At 44.5% G+C, this 22880-nt stretch overlaps 2 protein-coding genes across 6 annotated transcripts in view; one reads left to right on the top strand and one right to left on the bottom strand.

Annotated features, from left to right (window-relative positions):
- Window positions 1-14313, top strand: part of LOC119441924 (adhesion G protein-coupled receptor L4-like) — a 145103-nt gene extending 130790 nt beyond the window's left edge. For 4 of the 5 annotated variants that reach the window (XM_049661740.1, XM_049661738.1, XM_049661739.1 and 1 more), the window contains 7 exons: window positions 2440-2599; window positions 3378-3456; window positions 3574-3640; window positions 6927-7012; window positions 7106-7238; window positions 8515-8613; window positions 10192-14313. In XM_049661740.1, the coding sequence (XP_049517697.1) occupies window positions 2440-2599; window positions 3378-3456; window positions 3574-3640; window positions 6927-7012; window positions 7106-7238; window positions 8515-8613; window positions 10192-10521 (954 nt within the window). In that variant the 3' untranslated portion in view covers window positions 10522-14313. The remainder of the gene's footprint in view (window positions 1-2439; window positions 2600-3377; window positions 3457-3573; window positions 3641-6926; window positions 7013-7105; window positions 7239-8514; window positions 8614-10191) is intronic. The other variant, XM_037706588.2, reaches the window with a different exon arrangement.
- Window positions 14314-14436: 123 nt separating this feature from the next.
- Window positions 14437-20803, bottom strand: LOC119441925 (apolipoprotein D-like). Its single transcript, XM_037706590.2, has 6 exons — window positions 17980-20803; window positions 17099-17232; window positions 16967-16996; window positions 16166-16242; window positions 15657-15764; window positions 14437-14775 (listed from the first exon to the last, which is right to left on the bottom strand). The coding sequence occupies exons 1-6, from the start codon at window positions 18106-18108 to the stop codon at window positions 14597-14599; spliced, it is 657 nt and encodes a 218-aa protein (XP_037562518.1). The 5' UTR covers window positions 18109-20803; the 3' UTR covers window positions 14437-14596.
- Between the last annotated feature and the right edge of the window lie 2077 nt (window positions 20804-22880).

The following is a 22880-nucleotide window of genomic DNA, read 5'->3' as shown; positions in this document are numbered from 1 at the left end:
GTTCGTATCTGGGCCCTTGCAGTTAACCAATTTGAATGGAAAAGTTCTCGATAACCTTCCTCTCTGCTGTCTACCTCAGAAAAAGGCTCATGCAAAAAAGGCGTCGCTGTATCACCCGAAAGACGAAGAATCTATTGCGATAGCAAATTATTAGACAGCTATATGGCATGGCATGGCAAGAACTTTATTTTGGTCCAGAGAAACTAGGGCCCGAGGGCAAAAGCCCCCAGGCTAAGTCGGTGGCTCCGCCCATGTAGGCACCGGTAGGCCAAAGGCTTTCCCGATGTCGTGAGCTCTCCGGACGGCCAGGAGTTGATCATGGAGGAATTCGCTGGATATGCGTCGACTCCAGTCCTCCTCACTGTTGAGGTCCGAAGCCCTTTGGTTGGAGCACAGCCAGAACACATGATCAAATAGACACGGAGTGTGTCCACAACTTTTACATTCCGCGGGAAACACCTGGTAAATTTTGTTAAGCACAAAAGGTGTAGGATAAGATTCAGTTTGAAGCATTCTTAATGTGACTGCCTGAGCTCTGTTCAGCTTCTGATGGGGGGAGGAAAAAACCTCCTGCCGTCCCTATAGTGTGAGGTGATTTCGTGAAAAGTACTAAAGTGGGTCTTTGTAGGAACCACCGTCATCCTGTAGCAGTTCCCCTTCTGATGCGCGGCATGTGAGATCTCGCACAGCAGACAGCTATATGAATTAAGGAAATTAGCTTTATTGGCCGTATAGACTTGGAAACATTCGCTTACTCATGATCAAACATGTTGTCACGCGCGCGCAAGCAAACATGAACACATCTCACTTGATGACCGTGGACATTTGCTGTCAAAACGTTGGCGTCATGACTAGCGGCAGCAGCAGCAGCGAGCGAATTGGCCTTCGTGCAGCCTCTCGCTTCAAGGCGAACTAAGCCGCGAGAACACAACACACACGAATCCTTCAGCCCTCGGTGCGTCTAAACTCTGTACCCACCGGAGATCGCTTTCAAGATAGGGGCTGCGCGGCCGCGCTCAGCGGCCGCCAGAGTAGAACCCCCCCCCCCCCCCCCCCCCCCCCCCCCCTGCTGCTTTGCACGTGAGGGAAGACGGCTGTGCTTTCTCATCTTTCTTTCTCGGCTCACCCTCGCACGCTTCCCCTTGCACTTACAGCATATGGTGCGTGGCCACGATCTTATCGCACTTGGACTTCATACTAAATCTCATGGCGAGGCCGAAGCTGACACCGACGACGGCAGACATTTGCCATTAGTGTCCATATAATTGATATCGCAATAAAACGCCAGTTGAAATGAAATGCAGTAAAGTACATAGTTGTACAAGTTCGTGTGCTTCGCGTGGAGTTTCTATGGTGCTTGTAGCTCGGATGTCCTCAGTCAACACAATAGCTGATATAATTCACGCCTAAGCTTGGCTTCTGGGCAAGTAATTGTTCTTACAGTGAAGCTGCTTACCTTTAGCCCCTGTATGTCTCCCCCGCATGCGCTCACAGGAGGGGAGGGGGGGGGGGGGGTAAATGGGTAGGGTACCCTGGGCTAGGGTGCCTACATGCAACGCCGCATGTAGGCATCCGGCTTGCGTCCGTGTCGTGGAAAGGAATGAAGACGATACGATTGGTCAGTATTGCGCACGTGGCCTGCGCTTCTGTGGTTATAACGTCACGCGCGTTTATGGGGAGAGGGGGAAAGAGTGTAGCGACGGCGCCTCTGCATGTGGCCTGCGTTTCTGTGGATTTAACGTCGCGCGCATCGAAGGTGCCGGTGCTGCTGGAATGAAGACGGGTAGGGGAGAGAGGGAAAGAGTGTGCCGACGGCACCGCAGCAATAGAGACGGGTAGGGGAGAAGAGGAAAGAGTGTGGAGACAGCGCCTGTGCACTTTGCCTCCGCTTCTGTGTTCATAACGTCAGGCGCGTCGGAGTTGCCGGCGCGGCTGCAGCAGTGGTTGCGGCAAATGCGTGGAAGGTGCGGTGACCGCGGCGGCGCTTGTCTCGGCGTAATGTGGTGCTGTATGAAAAAAAAATATAGCTTCATAATGTATGCAGCCCATGTATATAGCCTAAACAGCTTCACTGTTAAGCCGTCCCCATATAAATGTTGTGGCCCCACGAATTCGATCTATGCACTTGCAATCGATCTATGTGACTCTATTACGTACCCGAGAAGCACCATGCGTACAGTCAGTATTAGGTGAAGCGCGAACAGGAATTAACTAATCAGAACACCTGTTAGGCGTAATTACAAGGTAGTGGAACGGCCGATCAATCCGCAGTCGGTTTCTAACCAATCTGTAGTTCCAGAGATACATTTCAGAGCCTGAATTAAGTTAATTTTACAAACTCAGGCGGACCTTACATGCACCAATGCATGCCAGTTGCTTTCAACTCCTGCGTGTTTAGATTTATGCTGATATTAGATTGACCGACGTATTTCCCGCCAGCCGGACATACCTTGCGCCGTCGTGGCCTTCTTCCTTCACTTCTTCTTCTTGTCGGTCTTCGGGTGGATGGCGTTGGAAGGCTGCCACATCATCGTGCTCCTCTGGAAAGTGTTCAACCAGAAGCGCACATACTACGAGAGGTACTACTTCGCCGGCTACGGTGAGCTCAGATGCAAGGCTTCGCGTACTCTTTGTGTATAAGCGGCGGAGTAACCGCAATCTGGTGCTTTCATGTCAATGTAGCATCTTTGAAGTAACCTTTTGAATAGGGGTTTTATGCACGTGATTGCTGTTGCTTGGATGCCCGATGAACTTCTCAATTGATTGATTAATGTGCGATGTTTCTAACGTGTGCGAGTAAAAGATCAAACACGTTAGTTGTTTTTTTTTTATTGAAATGAAAATAAAAGGACATGTAGTCACCCAATAACGGTGACGGCTACTCCTTTTCGCATACTACTAAGAATAATAATGAATAAAGTTGTAAGATAAGAAAAATCAATGTCACAGGCTCAAAAAATTTCAAAGCATACAGTCCTATACACACATACGAACGTATAGAGATGAAAGGTGCGGACAAGTTACGCCACACTGACCTAAATAAGCTAAGCGACATGCCCTCTTAACGTTACACCATGCAACACCATCTGCTGCCAGCACAGTTGAATACGTTAACGAAAAGCAAATCAGTTCTGCAGAAATCAGCAAAGCGAACCGAGTTTTCACGAGAGTGAAAAATTGTTATCCACCCTTAAGTATCACGACGCTGCTAAAAGAAATCCTTTCATGAAGACGGTGATGAGTAGCACAAGTAGAAACAGCACTCGTTTTGTTTCGCCCAAACAGCGTTTCGTTGCTTTGTTGCCATAATTTATTGCCTAACGACGTTGGATCAGCACCCCAACTCTTCTAATTTTAACTTTTGTTTTTACTTTCAGGAATTCCCCTTTTAATCGCAGGCATCACTCTTGGTTCTCGATACGAGCTGTACATTTACAGAAAACCAAGCGATCCATTGTAAGTCTTTTAAGCTAAAGTAATTGGCGCAAATAGGACAAGTATTCACCGTTGCTTATCGCATATGCAGTTGTACAATTGTACATATATGCTGCCCTCATTTTTTTTTCTTTGCAGCTGTTGGCTTCCCGAAGAAAAAGGTGTACGGTACAGTTTTATCGGCCCCGTTGCAGCAGTTGTACTCGTAAGTGTATTTGCGCTGCGCATTGCGTTCTAAAACAGGTTGCACACATGTAGCCACATTATAAGTAGACGTGATTGTGTAAACCACATGATAACATCGCTACAAATGGAAGTATATCACTGTTCGTGTTTATATCTGCGATTACTGAAATGAAAAGTAGCACGCTGCGTTGCTTGCCTTCGCACCTACCTGTTATTATCTTTATATTGTAGCTTGATATTCTTTGATACTACTGTACATGATACTTTGATATTCTTTCTGGGCTATACATGTTATCGCGAATTTGGAAAGCACAGAGCGAGAAATAAAGTGGCTCTACTACAACAAAAAGCTCCTGGACGCCTGTTCATGGCGAAGTTTCTTTTACTGTGAAAATAACGGACTAGCCAGCGTAGAGATGGGCTCACACGGAACCTAACTGCTTCAAAGTTAATGTCTCGTTTTGCTAGACATCACGGCAACTTTTTCAACACAAGTATTTAGTAATTTTATTCCTGTAAGTCACCTTCTTTGCCTAACAAGTTCCAAGCGAGACTTCAAAGATCGGGAATGAAGTGTCTTGGTTAGCGCACGTGCGCTTTTCAAAACATCCGGAATAAAGCGTTAAACTTAGAATAAAGCGCGCTTGCTCACACCACAGCGTTCCGAGGAAATTAAATTTAACTTGTTTCAGCGGAATTCCAACATTTCAGTAATGTGAGAGGCGTCACTAATTATTTCTTAACTACATACGTTGCAGCACATGTCACAATTTATTATTCAACCGCCATTAGTCCCCACCAACACATTTTAGAACCAATGCACGCGTTCCATCGAGATAGTACACCAAAATATTGGACTATACCCTTACAGAACGGACATTTTTGGCAAATCGTTCTTTGTGATAACGATATGAGAAGGGAACTGACAACCAGAAAATGGTCCTACCATAACTGATGATAATCTTCTCTTATCTTCCCTATGATAATGTAGAAACTGTCGAAATTCCTTTTTCGCTGCGTATTCATTGGTTTGCGTGTAATTCTTAGGTAACTTGTGTTCAATTTTTGCATATTTGCCAACATTGTTTGCTAGTTGTGCTACCTTATTTGCTATGCCACCTTCTCCACACACCTTCCCCCAGCGCAATGCATAGTGGCGATGTAGGCAGAACGTAAACAAATAATTTACAAATCATAACCACTGAGTTCGCAAGGAGTATCCCGTGGAATCTCAGGGTGACCTCTGTTTCCAGGTATTCATAATCGATGAGTGTGACGAAACACATAAAGTGTTCCAGTAATTCTGCACTTCAATTTATCCAAGTGGTGTTTCGTTAAAAAAAAAAAAAAACTAACTCAAACAGCTGTGCACCGTTACCGCAAGTTCGATTACTCACATCTCCAAATCCGTGCCATCCTCAGAATTCGTTCCAAGTGGATATTCCTTGCATTGTCACCGGCTAAAATTCATAAATTTGAATTTGGGTCTAAAGTAATTAGTAGGAACCCTCATTATTGTTTTTGTTAATTAGTCAATCATGCATTTTGATTTATTATGCAAGTAATGTCCGCCTCTTCGAGCAATGCAGTTCAAAGCTTAAGACTGCCACAGTTTTCTTTTTTTTTTTTTTGTTCATTTTGTATAGTATATAAAAAAGTCATCTGGTAGAATACCTGGATTTTATTGCCACCGAAAATAGCTAATATCGAAACTAACATATTCGTCTGCCATATTTTTTTTGCAATTTCCTGCAACTTTTTTTTTTTTTTTTTAGCCGCAAACATGTTAAAGGGACTGACGACTGTCCAGAACGGGTCGTGAGATGTTGATGGGAATGAAATGACCATAATTTATAGCGAAAGAATCCAGCACGCTGTTCGCGATTTAGGTAGGAATTATAATTTTAAACTGGCAAAGAAAGTCTTAAAAACCTGTAAGTGGCGCTACCTGGCAGTGCAATCTTGGTACTCCGGATGTAGTACATAATATTACTGTACGTCAGTCGGCTGTTGTTAAGCACAACATACTTACAGCTCAAAATTGTAGTTCGTATATTATTAGGCATATGCGCGTTATTCGGTGCGTATTACGAAGTAAAGAAAGTCCGCGCTAACGAGCGGCACACACGTCCCGCAATGCATGGCGGCGTGCAAACTGTTGTATGCGCGCGAGTTTGCGAGTAAGTACCCAGAGTTGTGTGGTCTACCTGTAAGATACAAAATGTCATCGACTAGTTGTGCCGTAAATTGGTGCCAGCACTACAACATTAGCACACGCGTGGCTACGGCAGCACGCTGAACTGGGTATCACCTGTAAAAGCGTCGTTTCGATTTTTAGAACTTAACTTAGCTTCGATAAAAAAAGCACTTTTGACTGGTTATTGACCAACGAAGTTGGACAGGAAACCACGAAAACACATAGCCATTATTGTAGAAATAATTTAATACTTCAGAAAACATTAATCGCAGGAACGCCGGCTTGATACACAAAATAATACTTTCTCGCAGCTACAGCCTAACTCGTCGTCTGCCTCTCACGAATGACGGCGTATAATCGCTATCGCGCTCACCTATCGCTGTTTTCAGCATGCTTCCAGTAAACGCCTACATCTTCATTCAGATCGAAACATTCTAATAAAAAAATGTTCCGCGGTGTTTTCCGCGTTACCACTTCAGATTAGACACTCGGACCGGTAAGCTTTCTAAGGCATTAAAAGAATGGGTACCATGAAAGTTGGTTGGCAGCCCCTTTAACAGACTCGATCCCGTAGCAAATTTCGGATGTCGTGTGGCATCCGACGTATACCTATGAAAGACTCCTGCACGAGCTAAGCCGAGTTGTTCTATTTACGCGACCATAGATATATCGTGTCCAACGTGCGGGCTTGCCATACTGGGATTTGTGCAAAGTCCCTGAGACGTGGCAGCACACTCTTGTTGCTTGTATGACCGTGAACGGTAGGCACTGACTCCTTCATTAGCACCAAATGCAACGGCCTGTTGCCGATTGGCAACAGGCAGTTCGTTGAAAAAGTGTTAGTTGGCCTTTATCCGACCGTATCAACGAAAAGAGCCATCAAGGCTCCCTTTAAATTTTATTGTTAACGCATACTCAAGGCTGTAAATAGGCCCCTTCGATGCGAGCGTGCATATAGTCGTTTCCTATGCTGCCTATCTTCATCATCGTTCCTCATGCCTCTCTGTTTTTGCTATTTTTCTTCCCTCTGAGCAAGGTAGGAGGCTAGAGGACCCCAAGCGAACCGCTCTACTTTTCCTAAAATAAATCTTCTCACTTTCTCGCACAGCTCAATTTGGGCGCACTTATACTCGTGCTTTGGAAGATGTCTCACGTCCGCTGTGTGGTGGAGAAGACGACGGCAGAGAAAGTTCAGTGAGTGTGACTCCTTTGATTATTTCTTTTTTCTGCACTCGAAGGGCGTTCTTAGGCGCAGATCTTTCCTTTTTCTTTCTCCCTTTTATTCAGGAACTGGGTGAGAGGAACGTTCATCCTGCTGCCCATACTGGGCGTGACCTGGCTCTTCGGCTTCCTCATGCTTGGAGATGATAAACTTCATACGGTTGGAGCATATTTATTCACAATCTTCAATTCCCTTCAGGTGAATAGCCTTGATGTTCTTTACTACCTTCATTGTTTTCTTAGTTCATAGTTTTCTTTCGTCTTGGCATGGAGCCAAAATACGCGTTTTTTTTAATGCATGTTATGCTCTATATACCTCGTTTTCCTCTCTAATGCATGTTGTCGTGTTATCGCTGTAGGTCCTATTAGAGGAGAATCCAGAATCTTGTCAAATACATATCAGCTTACACAGCAATATTTCACCGTTTACCTTTCCTTGCAGGGATCAGCCATTTCTTTTTTTTTTTTTTGTCAATCCGGTTAAGTTTAGGTTAAATAGAGGGCAGTAGACCCTGCTATTCCCCAGCCAGTACTAAAGCTCAAAATCGCGTCCTTACTTTGTCTTTATCTGGTGCGGTAGAATAGCAGCACAGATTTTGAAAGTACAAAAATAATAACCATGATGTATACAATGTCAGCTACGCGTACAAAACTATGAACGTACAAGTACTTGTGTGAACGCTGTACATAATAATAAAGCAACTTAGAAAGAATTAGAATTATTGAATAAGTATTTAACAGTTACGTAACATGCATGCGAGAGAAAAACGAGGTATATAGAGCAAAATGTATATTAAAAAAAAACCAGACGAATCGCTGAAGTCTACTGTCTTTCTTTCTTTCTTTTTTTTTTTTTTTTGCGGCATGGCTAATGTGAAGCGACAGATCATTGGTATTTTTCCTTGTGGCTTCGGCATTGTTAAGGTTTACGCATTGTTATTAGTTATCTCTCTAAAACTGAATGTGCCTAAATGATGTGTGATTTTATTTACACTGAAACACTTCTCAATGCAATTCAATATTTTTATCTAAATAGAACTTGTACATTCTACGTGAAATTAAAAAGAAAATTATATGTGCAATTATTATCACTTCACAGGCAAGCATAATTTGTAAGGTTGTCGGGGTATACAGGGTAGTTTATGGGATTATAAAAGGACGAACACACTAGGCGCTACCTCAAATTGCGTAAACAAGAAGGGACGGCCTGTGTTTTTTTTTTTTTTTTTTTACGTGCGTGTGTGCGCTTCGCAAGTCTGCCTTGAAGATGAGCAGTCCATGTGGTATTTTTTTTTTAATTCTAACTTTTAGTTTCTTTGTCCTCGCACTTTTGCCATAATGGAGTGAACTAAATTTGTAGCGAAAATTTTGTTTGGTAGTACAACATTTAATCCTCTTGCGAGCGTTCTATATATTGAGAATTGCCTTGTAACATGCTGGGTGGCGAATAACACATGGAAAAAATGTTTCTGTAGGGACTGGGAATATTTGTTTGCCACGTCTTCATGAGCAAGAAGACAAGAGAAGCGATATTCAGGAGCATTGTTTCCACGGGAAGCCTGGTGAAAGGATCGGTAAGCACTATCGTATAGCATTTTCAACTATACAAACGCTCTCTGCGCTATGGACGTCTGCAGTTACGACGAAAAAGCGTGAACATATTGAAAGTGTTTATGAAATATGCAATGATTGCCGAATATTTTTATGTTCATGCTCTACATTATACTGATAGTTGAGCCGTAAAATGTCTTCGAATTATAATGTGACATCAGGCTCTGGTCAAACTGCCCCATCTAGAAGGTCATTGTATCAAAATCATTCAATAAGTACCCATTCGCTTCTTCCAGCTCACATAATATCGCCTTACAAGCACAGTGTTTGCCTCAGCTTGTGTCGTTTTGTATGTTGGCAATAGCGAATGAGTCGTAAAACCAATTTCTCGAGTCTCCATTTCATGACGAATGAGGACATTAACACTGAAACACGTGTAAAGCATTGATCATCCTACCTTTCTGAGCTGTCAGCCTGATTTGTTAAAATAGGCATGCTTGTTGCAAGCATTGCTACGGACGCCCTAGCCTTGTTATAAAATTACAAAAAGAAGCGAACGAACAGTCAGTCTCTCGGTACGCGACGCTATAATCATAATGAGGCAAAACTAACCTTTGTCTCGAACACATTCTTTCGAAAGATTCACATGCTATCATCAAATTGGTTTTTATGCCTTTAATTGATCTTCCATTGTTCAGTTTCTAAACATGTGATGCGGACAAGCTTAAAAGGATTGTTACTTGACAAGGCCAGTTGTAAATAGCAGGTGACCAGTGCTCTCACTTCTGTTTGCAGTTCAGCTAAAAAAAGAGAGACTATGATCATCCTGTGCAATGAGAAACGTTGCTCATTGGCAGTCTGCCTATATGACATAGCTTGTGGTTGCTACCTTGATAGAGGATTCTTTTCATTCGTGTGATGGTAAAAACGTGCCAGTGCTGCTGTCTTACTTCATATCTAAAAGCTGGAGATTCATAGTTCCAAAGCTGCTGTAAACAAAAATGTCTTTAAGAACAGGCGTCAGCTAATCATTAAGCTAGCAAACTGGTAGCGTAGGAGCCGGCCGTTCACAATAAGCTCCTAAATGTGAAAAGCCTTTTTTCATTTGGCCTCGAGTTGCTTCCTGAGTCACTCCATTAGGTACCCACAGACTTCATCAGTTTCTGTGAAAAACGTCACTAAGTACCAATACACTTCCCTTTTAAAGCTGTCTTATTTAGAGTTACTCTAGTTTTATTTGCCTGACCCTGTCATGAGTGTAAAGCGTGGCTGCAGCTGGGTCGGTCGGTATCTCGCCGGATATATTTGTAATATCGGGCTGTGACCTGAGTCACTCTCAAATGGCTGTAATTTGGGGACATTTATCATAGAAACCATCGGGACCCACTATTTCATGGGTACTCGCAATTGATATATATATATATATATTCGTTATGCACTCAGAAAGCGCACAATTCTTCTACGCATGCAGCGGACAACGGCCTACACGAACACGTAAGACAAAGCTTCGATTTCTGGGTACGGTGGTCGGCGCATGCGATTATTGGTGCCTCGCGTCCGTAGAGTTCTAACTGCGTCGTGGCTTTCATGCCGTTCTGCAGATGTCGTCGCGACCGTCAGGTTCCGGATCCTCGTCTTCCAAGACCACTTGGTACCCAATCTCCTTATCATCGAACTCTACCTCCCACTCCTCGTCCTCCTCTAAGGGCATCCAAACAAACGATGCCGAACAACCCTCGCAGTCGTTCGACACTGAAGCTACGTCGTGGACGGCCCTCCAGTGGTTGCCCGGAACCCGCTTCAGGTACAACCTGCGGCTGAATCAGGGTGACGCCAGGCCGCTGCGAAGCAGAGTCCGCTTCGACGGAGGGGAGCAACGCGGCCATCCCGCCCTCTCTAAGTTCCGATGGGCCAGAAGCATCGTTGTGTGACGCACAGCGCGCGAAACCCGAGTGCACCTGGGGCAGCTGTTCCTGCGGCGTTGACTGGCATCGCGGCTGCAACATTTATGTGACCCATTTTGCTTACACACGGAATTTTCGCAGAAAGCTTGCGCGAATCTTACATCACAACGTTTCGGAATGCAGTATTCACTGCGAAGCATTGGCATGACCATAATGGAGCTCACCATGAACGTTGCTTCTTTCATGGTGAGCACGCACGCTAATCACGCACGCTAAGTTCACACGTAACTCAAACTTGCGTTAGCACATTGATTACGCAACCAATATAAGGCTAGCTGCATAGCATTGCATTGCCACAAAATATGCACTGCTTTGTCTACTGGTTGGCTTGTTGTCGACTAAAGTGGCAGCTTACGTGTAGTAAAAAGTGCAGGGAGTAGTGTGAGTAGGTTTTTACGGCATGCCCTTGACGAATCAGGCTGTCAACACGTTCAGGAATGAGACCTAAATGGGCATGAATTTTTGGCCTTAAAGAAAACCTAATTGGACGCCGTTAACAGCGGACTTTGCACGGCCTTCCGCACGTGCGTGCACGTGCGATAAACTGCACATGTCGCAGACAGGTGCTAAAATTTCGGTTTACACGGCATGTGCGGAAGGCCACGCGGGTTGAACTCAAGTCGGCCCTAACATGCAACGTTGCAGAATGCGGATAGCAACAGCGAGTGCAAAGATGTCAGGTCACTAAACAGCCATTGATAACATAATTCGGTGGCAAATATTTTACGCTCAATCGACGAGTTAAAAGGCGCCTAAACAAATACTGTCCGAGCTATCTCAAAGCATGGTGTTTCGTTGCTAACATCTCTGTTTGTGTAAAAGAATACAGTCTTTATATGGACTTGAAAATTACCAATTCAAACATTTTCATTTGTGGGCCTAGATGAACAGATAACTGAGTCCACGTGTGATGCAAGGCTCGCGCAAATAAGAGCTAAGATTTCCTGGCAACATTTTTATGGTGATTTATAACAATGATGTCAGCCGACGACTACTCAGCCAACATCATGCACATAACGTAGGGCATGTGCAGTGCTCATTCCTTTTTGCTAATGATTTCTGTCGTTGACTGTGTAGGTGGAAGTAGCAGTCATTCACATCTTGAAGCGCCTATAAACCAGCGATCTCGCAAGGTTAGTCAGGGAAAACAAATGTGTCCAAGAATTTTTGTTTCGTAAAGCTTTGCTTAATCGACCTTTCGCTACGTTCGATTCACTTGAATCATTTACATCATTTAGGCTACCGTTACACTATTCAACACTTCCCTAAGAAGCAAAACAGTAGGTGAAGAATTGCGGAGGCATATCCCGGCTTGTTACATCCACCTATGATTTGTATGTAATTTGATTGTCCCTTTATTATATAGCAACACCCGTTGTATAAACAGGCTGTCACACATTACAAGCACAATACCAACACACAGGCATAACAGCGATGCTCTCTGTGTTAGATAACGGTGCAAATGGTTAAAAAAGGTTTTGGTGTTTCCCTTATTAATTTGTTTTTACACGTCACAATACCCTCTTATCTACAAGATTGAACGCCAAAATTTTGCAGGTCAACTACACAGTGTGCAGCCTTCGTATGAGCGCAAAATTCTGGTCATCGTTCGGACATATCTTACGAGCCCTACGTGTCTGTTGTACATATAGGAAATACCAAGCACACCTTTGTGCGATAAATCGTTCGCATACAAACCTGTCTGAAACAGATTTTTATGAACTAAAGAGCGAAACTGTTTACCGCATGGTATAAGTTCTATAGTAAGCGGAAAATGCAGTGCTAACGCGGATAAGAAATCTTGAATGCCTTAATTTTAAAGAGGACAGTTGCGCATAGAAACGGTAAAGGTTACAATAACAAGTTTGTTCACAATAACCTAAACGAAGTTTTATATGCTATCATCACACGGCTAGTTGGTTTGCTGCACTGCTGCAGGTCAGCTCTGCTAAATTGCACTTGAATTTTCTCCCGAGTATTCTACAATAAAATTTTTCACTGAAAAGTTCCCGAGTGCTGGCATTTTAGGACATGAAAAGTTCTTTCGAACGGCCAAAATGAACTTGAATACTACAGAACATAGTTGAAACGCCCTCAGAGGAGCATTCACCGTGCAACTGCTATGTTAAAATTCAAAAACTTCCCTGGTTAAACGGAGCAAAAACACCTACTACGCCTATGTGTGTGATGTTGGCTCAGTGTCTGCAGTACCTTTTCTGTCGAGTAATAGTCAACCACAAAATATGCCTACCGTGTGTGACAAAACAAACTAGGAATGTGGCCGGCGTTGTAAGTACAGTGACCCCGATGCATATTCAGGGTGTGGGACGAGGTGGCTTAAGCCATCGTTTCTCTTCACTGCGTTCCTAAAATGTAATGAGTCGATACAGGCTTAAATCAAATGAAGTCAAGTTGTTTTATTTATTTCTATCATAGTTTTGCAGCCAGCGAGCACTGGGCTACAATTTTCGCGTAAGTAGATATCTTTCTCAGATCTTTGTTGACATAACGCTCGTGCATGTTCTGACAATGTTTTTTTTTTTTTTTTTTTTTTTTTTTTTTGGGGGGGGGGGGGGGCACTCCCAGCCTACTAGGAAAGACAATTCCAAAGAAACTGATGTATGTGCCTAGGTCCAAAAATAATTTCCCTTTCGTCACTTTCTGTCATAACTATCGATCACTAACAATATAAAGAAGAAAAAGCTCATTCTATTTTTTTTCTGGCAACAAGAACCAGCACTAGTGAATAGAGAGAATAAATGGGCGTGCGTACGGGCTAAGGATGGGTGCGGTTGATAATTCGCCAAACACAGTCATTGGCCATTACTGCTGCAGATAATTCAAAGAAGCAGACAAATGTCCTCCGTGTGGGAGGCGCGTTATGTAAGAGGCGAAGCGACCTGAACATTTGGTACGCTAAGGGAGCTTGACTACCCTCCTTCCGAGAGCTATAGGCAAATAGGAGATCAAAACAAATATATTTTCTCTACCTCTTTCCTGCGGTATTCTTCAGGAGGAAATTAAGCTGGTTCCAAATAGGCTTCACCGTGGATTCTAACCCTCATAACGTGTAGGCTGCTCTTAACAGCCGATCTTTTGCCGCAAGCTTTTTTTTTGTGTGCCCCATGGATTAATCAAGAATACAACATTTTCTTGAGTACTGGCCACCTTCTGTAGTTAACCTACCTACGTAAGCATTCTATGCACCAATTGTGATGAAATCTGGTGGAGAACGTCTTTGTTTTCTTTTTGTAACTTTTGTCAAGCGTAAGTACTGCTTAGTCATTAAACACGAAAGTAAATTTGAAATGAATTCAAACAAACACGCGTTAACCCTGAATGAGAGTTCCTCGAAACCATTCTACGAGCGCGCGCGATTTCCGTTCACCTCCGATGCAGCACTAGTCAGAGCCCAATCTTTACTTGAATTAAATCGTGATGTGTTCTTCACTTCTTTTTCTTCGTCATCATTGAGGATGGTCACTTTGTTGAAATGTAAATACTTGAATAACGTGTACCCACTTCTATGACTCATGCGTAGCAAATCAGTGACGTTAAAGATCACGGAAGTTTGCCGTGAGGCTTGTTTCTGTAGGTATGGTGTGCTAGTCAATGTGTGCTTTTATTGTTTGCCCTTGCACGTACGTGCGTTTCCCGGGCACAGCCGTCGACTCTGATGTATTTGTGTTGTGTAGCTCCTAAGTTCTCATTTGTTCATTAAGCTCATATTGAAAAATAAAGTTCACCCGTTTTGTGTCACTTGTATGCACGATGTGTTGAGCGTGTGTATGCCTTACGTTTTGTGCTTTTCTGTATGGCGTGTCTGTGCATGCAGTCATTTGTGTTCTTTGTGGTTATCCAGTTTTGTGCTCATACGCTAAATATGTCCATCAAACATACCCTTAGCACAGGACGGTTAACATTACCTCAAGGTCCCCTGTTCATTAAGCATGCTTTATAACTCAGTTTTATGCACTCGTTTAAGGAAATACATGCGTTAATTGCAATAATATCCACCTGTAACTTTTATGAAAACCGTGTTTTATTTTCCGTTTGAGCCTTTTGCAGCTGCATCTTTTTGTACAGGATGGCCCTTGCATGTTTTTTGTTCCGTTGGCATGAGAAAGTACGTGCTGTAGGTTTGCTTCTTCAAGTGGTCCATGATCAAGTTTTGCATCGTTGTATTTAATGTCGGTGCCCTTGAGAGAACCCATATATTTTCTGAAAGGCAAGAATTCAAACATAAAAATATGTGACTCAAGTGAAGCAGCGTTTATGTAGGTTTCTCAAATTAGAAAATGCATCCGTTTGCTCAACGTTCTATCTACACTGCTTCATCGTTGCCAGGGTGAAAACTTACATGAATCAAAATTGGAAGCCAATGGCAACTAGCTATCACTTGCAAATCAAAAGCAGGACACTGCTGTCTTCGTTTGTTGATGTAGTTAAGAAATAATCAACACGCCATCAACACACCATGCTATTTCGCTTTAAAGTGGTAATTTCTATCACAAACGATTCGTTATGAGGTACTAGCAGCTTTCAAGGAAAGTGTTAAATTTCGTAACAACGTCGCACGTTGTGGGCACACTTCACCTTCAGAAGATGCTGAACAGTGACCAGCCAACATGAAGTGCAGCTTGTTTTACTCCTCAAGTACAAGCTCACTAAATTACTAATTGCGACAGAAGGTCACTTCAGGGAACAAGGGTCATTTTCATCAGATGAGTTTTCTCATCATTACAGCGACAGACACTGTAAACCTTAAATATTCAAGATAACGCATAACAGTCGATGCTATCATGCTTATATAATTGACTATTTATGACACAAGAGTTCTTGTGCGAGCTATGGCATACCAAACCAGCAGCGAGGACATATTCCAAAGTCAAACTTAGGCATGCTAACCACGTCATGTGGTAACCACGACTGTAACGTATGATGTAGTGTCAAAGGTCATTTAAGATAATGAGTTTTCATGGAGCTTTTTCGTGGGAGTTCACTGAGTATGTAAGCAAACATTCCATTTATAGCTAGACCTCAGAACAGTGTCTTCGGTTCTTTTTTTCGCAAAAAGCATGTCACGGGCATTGTATGAGTACCTCTGCGAACAATTCCGCTGATGATGTTGTTCTCGCAAGCCCACAGCACGGCGTAACTGTCGTAGTCTGTGTCCAAGACTATCATGGGAGAAGCATACTGGAAGGAGGCTGCGTGAGAAATCAGAAGTGGTTATTTTACTTTGCTTCCGTGTGAATCACATCTTTCATACCACCCATCACGTTGTGCTGCTGTAGTCGTATAGAATACTTATGACAACAAATCAAAGGGAGAAATGAAGACCGCCGTCAAACTGACACGTTAATAAGTAGCACTAAATGTTTTCTAATCAGGTAAATTTCGGGAGAGGGGGTTGGCTAGCGGAAATACACAACTGGATGCTAACAGTCTGTAGAAGGATCCGTAGCAGGCTCAAAACTTTGCTTGATTACCCCGTTAGCTTAGGTTTACAACTTCTTCTTTCCGATGCACGCCCCCGTTTGTATGCACAAGAGGCCAAATGCTTTTTTGTCACAGTTTCGCGAAAGCTCTCCTTTCCTTGAATACTCACCTCCTTTCAGCCTTATTCCATACGGACTGTTGGCGTCTCTCGTAAGAATTTCTCCGTCAATTGACAGGCTGTCCGCTCTGTGAACACGCACATAGAATAAAGAGTCAGTTCGATTGAGCGATATTATGTTGAGGCAATGAGCATTGGGCGCAACGTGTCGTGCAAAAAAAATACATAATTGGGGAAATTTTGTCGGTGACAGCCATCATAGAGTCCGAACCACTTCGAATATAAAGAGACACTCATTGAAGACACGCACATGCATGCTTGCTGTACCCGCTTACTTACAAGGCTACTTCGAACATAAACATAGCATTTCGTTTTATTATTAATATTATGTATTTTCTGACAGATTAATAAAATACCACGAATGTTCATTTAAAAATTTCAGCATGCATAATTTCTCAATATTTCGGAAAATATTTTATTAACGCCGACGTACACTATCCAAGAAGCTAGTATTGCACATGTCTGAATTGAAAAGAAGAGGCGAAATTTTATATGTAAGGTTGAAGAAAAAGAGAAATCAGTTGAGCAGAAAGCGAAAAGTTCTTGTAAGTCGTCAACGAAATTGTCTGCAATGGGACTAACTTTTTTTTTTTTTTTTGGGGGGGGGGGGGGATGCCACCACTTCCACTTCACTTTATGTTCTTTCCTTCTGCTTTAGCAGAACTTGACGTGGAAGTACGCTCTTAAAAGGACCTTATTACATTGCCAAATACTTGTAACATTTTTCGGGAGTATTATAACTAGATCTGCTGAAAACATGCTGAGGAATTTTTTTATCTTTTCTTCGCTTACCTGTCGCCGCTGGTAAACACTGCGGCAACACTGTAACAAAAAACACGTGCCACATGTATCAGGCTCTTCCCTCGGCTAAATCACGTTCTCTGCTCTGGCAGATAAAGATCGTAAAAAAATTAAATAACTTACGGCGACCTCTCACCGAGCACTTTGAGGCCCACGCTGTTTTCTTCGCCTTTGTCCAAGCAATGAAATCTCACGCATTTAACCATGTATTCGATGATGAACGGTGTCCTGAGAACTTCGAACCAGGTACCCATAAACTGCAGCGACGTAACCGTGCGTTTAATAAACAGTGAGTGAAAGCACATATACATGTTACAAAGCTTGAAAGGAAGTGCTACCGAACACTGAGACACTGAAAAAATTAGGCACCCCATTTAAGCTATATACTTAGCTCTTAAAACGAACCCACTTACAAAAAGTGGACGCACGTCTTGTTGTTGCTACCCAAGAGTCAACTATATATGCGACAATTCCGTAACAACCGGAAATATCCAACATAGGATTGTGAACCATTTCTAACATTTATTATTGTCTAAAACACTGAACTATCAAATAGTCATTGTGCTTACCTGATATGTGAAGTTGTGAACAAGAAGATGCGGTAAGTAACAGTGCCAAACAATTATGGTAATTTTCTAAATGGTCTATAGATTCTATCTCACAACTGCGATCATATTGATTTATCTACTATAAGGTTAGCCACACAGCACTTACTAAAGGCTCTACGCTGAAGCAAGCCAACTAATTTTCTGGAAGGCTAATCGAAACAGACGATCGAAATTGGATTGCTCATGTGTGGCATTTGCGAATTTGATTACGTTTGCCAACTGTCTTTGCTAGTTTTTGTTTGCAAATAAAATGATCTGTAAATGATCTGTCATTCGTTAGTTTAAAAAGCACACAGCATCGCTAACCAAAAACTGCTCTGCTAATCGATAAGTTGGCCCAAACCTTCGGAGCAATATCGACTGAATTCGCCAAGCAAAATGAAAGCTGTTTCTTACCCTGTGAAGATCAAACTCGTCCTTCTCTTTTAGCGTCGGGCAAAGTCCAGGCATGACCATGGCACAGACAGCCGTCGCTTCCAGGAGCATCGCCAGCCAGAACACGGCTCTGCCCCGAGGTCGTGCCATTCAGAAACAGCGCGCACGCTCGCGCACACGCTCTCGGCAGGGAACACTTGACGATTCTGGCGCCGGTGCAGCCGCGTGTGTACTTCACCGAGGCACATGTAGAACCGCGTAACGCAAGGCCAGGTCTGTAGGGCTCAACCGTCGCGGATCAACTCTCGCATCCGTGCTCGCGCTGCTCGCAGCGCTCCGCTGGAGGCGGTTATCGGGCGCGTCCCGATGCTCCCGGGCTCGTGCATTGTACACGCTTCGTCCCGGTGCACAGGCAACAGTCCGTGCGCTTCCATTTTCATGAGAGCACGTAGAGGACGACGGCACCTCGCGAGGTGCCGGGCCTTCCTCGGGAATGCGCGTTTCACCTCCGCACCACCACTATCGGGCACGCCGCGTCACCGGAGAGGAACGTGTCCACCGAATGAGCTTCAATTTCGGTAAGCCGTCTCGGACGCAGGGACCACCTGGCTTTGGTTTCCAACCCACCTCCACATACACCACACGAACGGGCGGCGATGCGTGATAAGAAACGCTTTGAGAGCCGCGGGAATCCAGAGTCACCGTATATGTAGGGGTACTTAATGCAAGGCAGCCGGCGGTGGTAAGTTTCCAGGATCGTTTTCGTCAAAGGAAAGGAGGTGTGCCGGCTGGGTCGGTTACCGGACCGAAACTTCTTTTCAGGCCTCACTGCCAATCTGCCTGTTTGCTTGTTTGCGGTAAGTTATTTCTCATCACTTACGGACCTTCAGCGTTCGTCGCTTCCGTGTGACAACGGCCTTTTCTCGTTTTGACGGCGTGCCCTTGTAGGCCCGCTGTGATTCATGAAAACTGGGTTAGTGAAGAGAGAGAAAGAAGCAGCGGCCGAATTCACAAAGCTTTCTATTCATAAGCGTGCTTTAATTGCCACTGGCCGGACGTGTTCGCTAATAATACGTGTATATCCAGCTTCAGTATCGGGTGAAAGTTTCTGTTACGAACAATTTTAGCGATCAGAGCTTTTTGTAAATACGTACGGGTCCAGACAACTGCACAGAATCACATGTTGGTCATGGGCGTCAGGTGGGCGATAACAACTTCGCGTGAGAACTGTTACCATATTTCAGGGAAGTTTTCTTGGGGTGTACATTTCGACGTGTTTACAACCAGGGTCACGCTTTTAGTTATTGGCGGAGATTATCGGAGATTTCGCACGAGAAGCTTTCCGGTTATTTTTAGTAGATTCATGAGAAAATTTTGCGCATTCTAGCAGAATTTAAATGCTGTTTTAGGAGAACCTTCGGCAGCAGCGGTCTGGCAACACTGATTTTCAGTGCCTGTCTAAAAAACGTACATGCTGTGATTACCTATATGGCTAATCCTACAACTCTTCTGGTACGTTGTGCATTTTAAAACAACAAATATTACACCACACAAGCACTCCGCACTGATGGTTGGTTAACCAGCGAAGCTGAAAAGTGCGGCCCCGGTGTTTATGACTGGGTTAATCCCGACGGATCATTAAAGTATTTCTCAAATATTGGTTACTTCTTTGTGTTTCTTAATGAGGTTACACGCACGTTCGGCGGTGACGGAGAGAACGACGTCATTGATGGTATGTATGTGAGCGCAGTCCGCCGTTGTCGTTTGCGTTCAATGCTTTGCTCGGCGGCGTGGTTAGCAGCGTTCGCCCGCCATTGCCGCTTGCGATTCTCCGAAATTAAATTGTTTGAAAATTAAATCTGTCCGCCACGTAAGACAATGAATGGCTCATAACCCGGTAAACGCGGCCTCCCCATTGCGACGACAGAAGAGAAGTGAAATTCTATGCTGGAATAATGAGCGGCAACGGAGCCAGCTGTGCAAAGAAGAAGACGATGATGAACGTTGGAGCAGTGGCACGAACGCTACCCGAGGGGTGCCAACGAACCAGCTCCGGAAGAAGACGACTCTCGAGCCAATGCTGATGATGATAGTTTTGTGTGGACGGGCGACGGACAGACGCTTATTAATTTCGCCTAGCCATATAAAGCATCGCTTTAAAAAAATGATTTTTTTTTCCGTAAGGTAGCCAGCAAGCGTCTTATCATGCGTCCATAGAGTTTCTCACTATAACACCTAGAGGGTAAACTGGCGCCACCGTCTATGCGAGTTTCTTAAAGGGCGCCGTGCCCTCATGGGAATGACGGGATATGTGTCTGCGAGGCTTGTGTTGGCTGGTGTTGAACGAGGCTTCGTCTAAAACGTGGATATGGCTACACAAATAATGCGTTATTAAAGTAAAATCTACATAAAAGGCTTTCATTCACCTATATTACACATATCAATAAAGTTTACTCACCTATAATGCAGAATCAACCGAAGAAAAGCAAGAACAGACGACAAGTTGTTCCAAAGCGAGCGATAATCTTGTCGTCTGCCCTCCAACTTTAGCGGCCAGCTGATACTTTTTACGTTTCATATAATTGTGCATCCAATAGTAAGTCCTCAAAATTAAAGAAAACATGTTTTTGTGTAATAATAAAGCTAAAGCAGCTTTTTACGTTTTGTTTTAGCAGGAAATGAATCATTGTGACAGACGGAACGGTGCTAGCCAAGCGCGTCTTCAAGGCTTTCTTGGCTATCCGAGAACGATGCCAATCCGAAGTCACAATATACCGGCATTCCCATGAATACCACAGCGCAGCAGCGCCAGTTTTCCCTCTAGGTAATATAGTGAGAAACTCTATGCATGCGTCTTAATAAGAAAAACAGCATTTTAGCGCTCTGAAATTGCTGAAAGGGTGTGCTAAAAGTGTTCAGCTAACGGATTCACCCATTTTCGAAACTTTCAGAGAAAGTAAGGGTGCAAAAAAGTGGGCAGCTTGCACTAGTGGTGCAAGCTTGCTGGAGTAAACAGCGGAGCGGGTGATCAACCTAGCTTCCAGGTTTTACTAGCCTTGGCGTGTTCAGCAGCAGCGGCTTCGGCGCGATACTCCAGATTAGCACGCAATCGCCGCATTCAATCGTTCTCGGCTGGCGGCACGACGAGCTTCCAGCTGAGTGGCTTCTTCTTGTACTTCTTCGTCTTGTACTTCTTCGGCCAATCCCATGTTACATTTACTCAGTGCGAAGTCTATGAGAGGTGGGTGTGTGTACGAGAGGTGTGTGTGTGTCGCAAAGTGTTGTCATGACTAAGCAAAGCAAGAATTGCGGCGCGAAGCAATGACATGGCTGGGCGAAGCTGCGTAAGTGATTGCTAGGCGACCGCATTGACGGAGCGGGTCTGCTGGAACGCGGTGTCGGCATTTCAACGCGGTGGAACGCGATGTCGGCATTGCAACGCGGTGTCGGTGTTGCTAGCTGCGCTATGCAACGCGCAGTGACGCCATCGCTGGCGCGGCGGCGGAGCAGCGTTGCCGGAGCTAGGAGAAGCGAGGCTACAGTGCCTAGAATATACGTATATTCTAGGCACTGTAGCGAGGCGCAGCTTCGACTCTGCGCCATCGCTTGCCTCAGGTTTTCTCCGCTCTCTGTACAGGGTCAGCTCGACGCCGGCGATTGTATTCTTGTCTGGCCAAGCGGCGGGATTCCCGGAAAGCGGCCTCTTCCTCGGGAGTGTGGTTCTTCCTCGGTCTCCCCATGGCTGCTATAGCAGCCATGGGGAGACCGAGCGTGCGGGCGGGCGGTAGTATACTACCGCCCCGCACGCACACTAGCAAACCCGCCTTCACACCTGCTACACGGAACGTTTATAGCAAGCAGAGCCGACGCGCTTCGCGGAGTGTCTAGGCGAGGAGTCTTGCGAAGCTATCGCACAGCTGGTATGGGATTGCTAGGCAACAAAGTGACGTCATAGCTCGGTGAGGTTTGTGGCTCGCGGCACAAATTACGGCCGGCTTAAACAGCTCCGCTGTCACCAAAGTGTTTCGACATCCAATCCATCCTCGAGGGTGTAATGTTCCTGAGTGTGTGCGCTGGCTCCCGCAGAGATGATTGAGCTCAACGTGATTGTGGGTCCCCTCGGCTTCGTCGCTTTTACAGCCAAATGCGCTGCACGTCTCTGGAGACATTCTAACACCGCACGCGTGTGTCGCGCACACGGGTCGATACCATGACAGCACGACAATGCCAATGACGGCGCCAGGGGCAACGAAGCAAACGCACATCGAGTGCTATCGCAATAGATTAGCGTGTTTGCCGAAGCGTCGAGGTTCACAACCTTACGCGAGGCTTCTCGTGTAATGCTAAAGCTACGAGCTCGTATACACGTCGGGCAAGAGAATTTAGTTTCTACAAGTGTGTACCCATTTGTGATATCTTGCCCACCGAGTAGTATTCGGTTTTTGGCACTTCCAACTCAGCAGAAAAGGGCAAGTTACCGGCGATCGCGACCCTGCACACCACCGCCATCCTTCGCAGGAATCTGTCTTCGGGGCTTCACTGCAAACCTGAACGAGAAGAGATGAGAGACTGTTATTTAATTTATATGTAGGCAAGGTACGCGTAGCCAAACCGCTATTACGACTCAGCCTTGCGTTGTTCGCGTTACTCCAAATGTCATTCTTCCGCATGAGGGATGCACAGACACTTCTACAGCTTTGCGAATTCGCAACGCCTTCGCTCATAACAGCGAAAAATTACTTACCAGCGAATCAGAAAAAAATTTCAAAATAAGTAGGCTGTATTTCTAATGAGTGAGACTAGTTTTGTCCTGGCGAAAAATGCCAAGAGGGACAGAATAGCACATGCGGCAGCGCATAAACTACTACATAAATAATTACAAGGTCCGAAATTAAAGTCTGAGGTGAGGCCAACTAGGCAGG

This window comes from Dermacentor silvarum, chromosome 2 (genome assembly GCF_013339745.2).
Source record: "Dermacentor silvarum isolate Dsil-2018 chromosome 2, BIME_Dsil_1.4, whole genome shotgun sequence".
In the NCBI taxonomy this organism is placed as follows: Eukaryota; Metazoa; Arthropoda; class Arachnida; order Ixodida; family Ixodidae; genus Dermacentor; species Dermacentor silvarum.
The sequence above is the reverse complement of the archived record's forward strand: the minus strand, read 5'-3'. Positions and strand labels throughout refer to the sequence as shown.

Excerpts from the sequence above, each read along its gene's own strand:
- LOC119441925 (XM_037706590.2), bottom strand. The coding sequence starts at position 18,108 with ATGGCACGACCTCGGGGCAGAGCCGTGTTCTGGCTGGCGATGCTCCTG. Across the intron at positions 16,243-16,966 it reads GTGTTTACCAGCGGCGACAG|AGCGGACAGCCTGTCAATTG; the intron begins GTAAGCGAAGAA and ends GCGTGTTCACAG. Across the intron at positions 15,765-16,165 it reads TGGAATAAGGCTGAAAGGAG|CCTCCTTCCAGTATGCTTCT; the intron begins GTGAGTATTCAA and ends TTTCTCACGCAG.